We start from the raw sequence: 7028 nt of genomic DNA on the forward strand, positions 1-7028 counted from the left end.
TGTTGTGGGATGCCATCTTGGCCACAGTCTTTGTATCGTCTTCATCACCGCCGCCACGACCAGCTGTCAGCTGTGTGGATGGTGGTCCTCGTTTACGATTACCATGACGATGAAGTCGAGAGAGAGAGAGAGAGAGAGAGAGAGAGAGAGAGAGAGAGAGAGAGAGAGAGGGAGAGAGAGACATAAGTCCTCTTGTGCCATCAGGCAAACACACATACAAACACATCCATAGACCCACACACAGACGCACAAACACACAGACACGGTTGTAGATCCTCCTGTATTTGCAGGAAAGAACACAATAGGCGCGCCTACACACACACACACACACACACATACACACACACACACACACACACACACACACACACACACAATCAGCCCACCTACAGCCGGCCCCGCAGTGGTCCTCTGGTCTTCCACAGCAATTAAGCGCTTAATAAAATACGGATCCAATCAGCAGCTAATTAGGGAGCTAACGAGGGCTTAACGAGCTGGGATCAGTCTGGCGAGGGGGCGTGTCAGACGGATGCATGGAGTCAAGAGAGGGGGCGGAGCTCAGAGGAAGACCACATGATCCAGACCCGATGGTTCAGTAAAAGGAACGGGATGATGGGAGGAGCTGGTGGACTGGGGGGAGGAGCTTGTGAGGAACGGGACTCAGAGCTCTGGGATCCTGGGGTCCTTCTGTTGAGTGACAGCAGAGAGCCTGGGCCCTGAACTAAACACGGCAAGGGGTGGAGCTACCCTTGGCTTCCTGTTTCGCTACGGAGACATCCTACCGAAGACCAACTCGTTGGTGTGAGCTTTAATGAGTGTGAGGGTTGTAATGAGTGTGAGTGTTGTAATGATGTCATGTTTTGTCATTTCCACTGGCTGACTTATTTAATTTATCTTTCGCAACTTGTGAAACACCCTCATCATGGAAAAGCGCTAGAGTAACCCCTCTTCATAAAGGTGTCTGACACCTCAGACACCAATAATTATAGACCAATCTCAATTATCAATAGTAGAGCAAAAATATTTGAAAAACTAATATTTAATCAATTATATAAATACCTTGCAGACCATAACATATTATCGCCACACCAATCAGGTTTTCGACCTAATTACTCAACCACCACTGCTCTTCTAAAATTTACAAATGATATACTGTCAGCTGCTGACAGCAATATGCCTACAGGTGCTATATTTATTGACCTTTCAAAAGCATTTTATATGGTTGATCATTATCTTCTACTAGATAAATTGTATGCTATTGGTCTTTCTACTAACTCTCTTTTATTTTTTAACTCATTTCTTCATTTTAGAAGTCAGTGTGTCTCCTTTCAGGGAAGTCAATCAGAATTCAAGATCATTGATAAAGGTGTTCCACAAGGCTCATCCTTAGGTCCTCTTTTGTTCTCAATTTTTATTAATGATCTTCCTCAAATCTGTTCTGACTGCGAAATTCATTTATATGCAGATGACACTGTATTATACTTTTCCAGCTCTGACACTTCACAAATTCAATATTCTCTACAATCTGATTTCAATTCTGATTTCAAATAAGCTTCTGTTGAATAATAAAAAATCATATAGTATGTTGTTTTGCACTCGACCTGATCCTTCGTTATTAAGTAACTGGTCTATTAGTCTTCTTGATGGAACAACAATAGATAAAATTGAAGAATTTAAATATTTAGGCCTCTGGCTTGATTCTCAGCTATCCTTTAAACCTCATATGAACTCAATCACCAAGAAAATATTTGGCTGTCTGAAATCACTTTATCGTTCTGTTGACTGCTTCTCTCAAGAAGTCCGGAAAATAATTATAATGCAATTACTATTCAATATTGGACTATGCTGATGTTATCTATGGTAACACCACTGAAACAAATCTCTGTCCTCTTAATGTGCTATATAATAGTCTTTGTAGATTAGGTTGTGCTCAGGTGTCCTTTTAGAACCCATCACTGCCTAATGTATGAGTCCCTGAACTGGCCTGCTCCTAAGTCCAGAAGGCAACTCCATTGGTCAATACTTACTTTCAAATGCATCTATTTCAATTTCCCTTCATATTTGAAACAACTCTTAATTCCTTTTACTTCTCAATACAGTCTACGGCACATGGATCACCTGTTTCTAGTCACACCTAAAATCAAAAAAGAAATTGGTCGTCGGGCGTTCAAATTCAAAGCTCCATCAGAGTGGAACAACCTTCCTTCCTCACTTAGGTCTATCATTTCTTTTCATATCTTCAAATCATCTTTAGTTACGCATTATAAAACATCCTGCTCTTGTTTCTGATCTATCTTACCTTTTCTTTCTAGGACTCATTCTACTCATACCTGCTTTCATTTTGCCACTATACTGTATGTGTATCTACAAATATGTACTGTATACTTGACTTGTGTATGCAAGAAAATGTATTTATATTGGTGTATAGTATGCTTTTCAGTACAAATGTCTACCTTCATTTTGTTGAGGGATTCCTTTTTATTTATTTATGTATTTTTATTTATTTATTATTATTATTATTATTATTATTATTGATTGTACTCTGTAATACTGGCTGGTGAGGGGTGGGGATGGGGGGGGGGGCTAGCTTTGGGGAGCAGTGTTGGAGTATGCATGGGTGTGTGAGTGTATGTGTTTGTCCTTGTGCTTATGTGTTTGGATTTATGTTTAGTACTTACTCTTGCTATCTTTGTATTGTTTGTCATTATTGTAAGGACCCCCTCGAAAATGAGATGATACATCTCAAGGGGCTATCCTTGAAATAAAGAATAAAGAATAAAGAAAGAATAAAGAATGAGTGTGAGTGTTGTAATGAGTGTGAGGCGGGGGGGGGGGGGGTGGGGGGGGGGGCCAGGGTGACAGCCAGGATAACAGTGGGTCGATCCCACCTGCTCCCCAGCCTCCGCTGACTCGTGTCTTAATGGGCTTCGGATTTCCAATATCCAAGGCGACTGCAGTGGCGGTAGTGAAGTGATGCAGTCGGCATGACGACCAGGCAGCCCTGAGAGGAGACCGCTGCCTCCTGCTTGGTCCAGTGTCCAGGTCCACGGCTCATCAGGCTGGGGGGGAGGACGGAGGGGGGGGGGGGTCTCCTTTAAACGCCTTTATCCAAAGATACCTACAATAAGTACATGTGTCAGAAGAAAGAGAAACAACAATAATATGTCGGTACAGTAAGGATAACAATCGCTAGGTTAACCCATTCCCCGTATAGACAACAAAGCTAGCTAGGGTAAGATGCTACACAATGCTAAGGGCTATTTTAAGTGCAAGGTGGTACAACATACAATAAGTGCGTAAGAGGGGTGTGGTGGGGGGGTAATGGAGGAGGTATGCAGAGTCTAGGTGAACTCTGAACAAGTGAGTCTTGAGTCTCTTGCGGAAGCTGGTGAGCGACTCTGCAGCCCTGATGTCGGCAGGTCTGTGTGGAGGTGGTGGTGGTGTGTGTGGTGGTGGTGTGTGTGGAGGTGGTGGTGGTGTGTGTGGAGGTGGTGGTGGTCCGGGTAGAGGTGATGGAGCTCTGGAGAGGAGGATCCCCCAGAGAGAGCTACAGAGAGTGGTTCTTCTGAGGCTCAGAGCCGGAGGATCACGTGGCTCATCATCTGCACTGCACTCTGCACTCAGCATCTGTAATACGATGAAGACATATTGATCCAATATCTGCCAATATCACCCTTATTGATGATGCTGCCCACCCACCCTAGCCAGCAGTCTCTAAAGCACGTTCCTCTCCATCTCTCTCCCTCTGTCTCTGCATCTCATGTCTCTCTCACCCCATCTGTTTGTTCTAAATATGTCTCTCTCTCCCCACCTGTTTCTGTCTTTCTTTTCTCTCTCTCTCTCACTCTCTATCTCTCTCTCCCCACCTGTTTCTGTCTTTCTCTTTCTCTGTCAATATCTCTCTCTGACTCTCTCTCTCTGTCTCTTTCTTTTTTTTCTCTCTCTCTCTCTCTCTCTGTCTCTCTCTTTCTCTGTCTCTCTTTCTTTTTTTCTCTCTCTCTCTCTCTCTCTCTCTCTCTCTCTCTCTCTCTCTCTCTCTCTCTCTCTCTCCCCCTCCAGGTGGAGGAGATTCGAGTCTTCATCGAGTCTCTGGCGGAGAAGGTGGAGGAGGTGAAGAGGAAGCACAGCGCCATCCTGGCCTCGCCCAACCCCGATGAGAGTACGTCTGTCTGTCTGTCTGTTGGTCTGTCTGGCTGTCTGCCTGTCCGTCTTTCTGTCTTTCTTTCTTCCTGTCTGTCTGTCTGTTTGTCCGTGTGCCTGTCTGTCTGTATTCCTGTCCGTCTGTTTGTCTTCCTGTCTGCATGTCTGCCTGTCTGTCTGTCCGCCAGTCTGTCTGTCTGCCTGTCTGCCTGCCTGTCTGTTTGTATGTCTGTCTCTCTGTCTGTCCGTCTGTCTGCCTGTCTGTCTGTCTGTCTGTCTGTCTGTCTGTCCGTCTGCCTGTCTACCTGTCTGTCTGCCAGTCTGTCTGTCTGTCTGTCTGCCTGTCTGCCTGTCTGTCCGTCTGCCTGTCTACCTGTCTGTCTGTTCGTCTGTCTGTCTACCTGTCTGTCTGTTCGTCTGTCTGTCTGTACCGTCTCACTGTGTGAGAGGTGTGTCTCTGAGAGGGGCGGAGTTGCGCCTGGCTTCCTGTTTGGTGACGGAGGTGACGGAGGTGCTGTGATAGTAGAAGCTCCTGTGTGGGCGGGGCTCCTCTCCTGAGGGGGTCTGATACGTCTGCGTTGGATTGAAACGTTAAAGGTGACCTATTGTACCACCAGGTGTGAGTGTGATTAGCCGTTACAAGCCGTTTTGAAAATCTGCCTCTCCTGACATCACAGGTGAGCGTCTATGACGGATAGATGAGCAACGTCTGCTACAGCCCACTGGGTAGGCTGCTAGACTGATCTATCCAGCACACGTCTAGGTGGACACGCCCACTTGTGATGTCAGAAGAGGCAGATTTGTAACTGTTAATCAACCCCACACCTGGTGGTATAATAGGTCACCTTTAACAGAGCCTCTGTTCAGCTCACTGCTGCTGGCGGAGGACTTTGTGTTTGCTGTCAATGAGGCCCCGCTGGCCCCGCCTCCACAACACCTCTCCACCAACAGGCTCTAGCCCCGCCTCCACAACACCTCTCCACCAACAGGCTCTAGCCCCGCCTCCACAACACCTCTCCACCAACAGGCTCTAGCCCCGCCTCCACAACACCTCTCCACCAACAGGCTCTAGCCCCGCCTCCACAACACCTCTCCACCCAATAGGCTCTAGCCCCGCCTCCACAACACCTCTCCACCAACAGGCTCTGGTCCCCACTTGTTTGAGCCATGCTATCGATCGCTCAACTCCCCCAGCGCCCTGCCAACTCTCTCTCACATCTGTCTTCCTCCTCCCCCACCTCTTCCTCCTCCTCCTCCTCCTCCTCCTCCTCTCTGTCAGGTCATTGATCTGGACCCCCACATCACAGCTCCATGAAAAGCCCACCAGTTCTCCTCCCCTCTCTCTCTCTCTCTCTCTCTCTCTCTCTCTCTCTCTCTCTCTCCCCCCCCCTCTCTACTCTCTCTCTCGCTCTCTCTCTCTCTCCCTTTCTCTCGCTCTCTCTCTCTCCCCCCCTCCCCCCCCCCCCCCCCCATCTCCCCTCTCTCTCCCCACCTCTCACTCTCTCCCCTCTTTCTCCATCTCCATGGCATCCCTCCCTGAGTGTGTGTGTGTGTGTGTGTGTGTGTGTGTGTGTCACTCACTATTGTGTCACTATTGTGTCACTATTGACATGGGGGGGTGGGGGGGGGGGGCGGGAGAAGGCTGGGAAAAAGGTGTGCGCGTGCATTTCTATGTATGTGTGCGCGTGTGTGTGTGCATGTGTGTGTGGGTGAGTGAGTGCGTTGGTGCGTGCCTGTGTGTGTGTGTGGGGGGTAAGTGCACATCAGTCCGGGCCTGATGTGAATGTCAGGGCGGTTGCTGATGCGGGGGTCAACCGCCGACCGGGCTCGGGGACCCCCTGATCCCCTCACTCCGGCCCCCGGCTTCACCAGGGGCCCGCTGGGGCCGGGTGGGCTAGGGGGTCGGTTTGGCCTGAGCTAGCCGCTAGCTGCAGGGTGTGTGTGTGTGTGTGTGTGTGTGTGTGTGTGTGTGTGTGTGTGTGTGTGTGTGTGTGTGTCAAGACCACACCGACTGTATATCGTTCTTCTCTTCATAAACGGTGCTAGCACTCGCTGCTAGCGCTCACTCTGTGCGTCTCTTCTCTGTGTGTGTGTGTCTCTTCCTGGTGTGTGTGCGTCTCTTCCTGGTGTGTGTGTGTGTGTCTCTTCCTGGTGTGTGTGTGTCTCTTCCTGGTGTGTGTGTGTCTCTTCCTGGTGTGTGTGTGTGTCTCTTCCTGGTGTGTGTGTGTCTCTTCCTGGTGTGTGTGTGTGTCTCTTCCTGGTGTGTGTGTGTCTCTTCCTGGTGTGTGTGTGTGTCTCTTCCTGGTGTGTGTGTGTCTCTTCCTGGTGTGTGTGTGTGTCTCTTCCTGGTGTGTGTGTGTCTCTTCCTGGTGTGTGTGTGTGTCTCTTCCTGGTGTGTGTGCGTCTCTTCCTGGTGTGTGTGTGTGTCTCTTCCTGGTGTGTGTGTGTGTCTCTTCCTGGTGTGTGTGTGTGTGTCTCTTCCTGGTGTGTGTGTGTCTCTTCCTGGTGTGTGTGTGTGTGTCTCTTCCTGGTGTGTGTGTGTGTCTCTTCCTGATGTGTGTGCGTCTCTTCCCGGTGAGATCCGGTTCTCTCCTGGCCGGAGGAGGAGGAGGAGGAGGAGGAGGAGGAGGAGGAGGAGGTGTGAGCTTTAGCTTCTGTCTTTGCTCTCCGTTGGAAGCAGCAGGTGTTGCGTCCCTCCTGGTTTACGTCGGGGTCGGCGGGGTCTGAGCCGGCGATCAGATGCGCCGGTGTGTCCGCTCCGTTCCCCGTCCTGCGTCCGGGTCTCCTGTTTTATTTGAACTCAAACTACAGGAGCGAGACAGAAGAACACTGCTCGGCCTTTATACTGAGCCGGACCACGTGACCTGCGTGGCAGCGGTGGATGTCTT

General features: G+C 49.2%; 1 protein-coding gene across 2 annotated transcripts in view; it reads left to right on the top strand.

Moving 5' to 3' along the window:
- The window catches only part of stx1a (syntaxin 1A (brain)), a 35920-nt gene that overhangs the window by 13522 nt on the left and 15370 nt on the right, over positions 1 to 7028 (top strand). For both annotated transcript variants that reach the window (XM_084466588.1, XM_084466587.1), the window contains exon 3: positions 4060 to 4159. In XM_084466588.1, coding sequence (XP_084322714.1) covers positions 4060 to 4159 — 100 coding nt within the window. The remainder of the gene's footprint in view (positions 1 to 4059; positions 4160 to 7028) is intronic.

This window comes from Micromesistius poutassou (assembly GCF_964030765.1).
Source record: "Micromesistius poutassou genome assembly, chromosome: 4".
Taxonomy (NCBI): domain Eukaryota; kingdom Metazoa; phylum Chordata; class Actinopteri; order Gadiformes; family Gadidae; genus Micromesistius; species Micromesistius poutassou.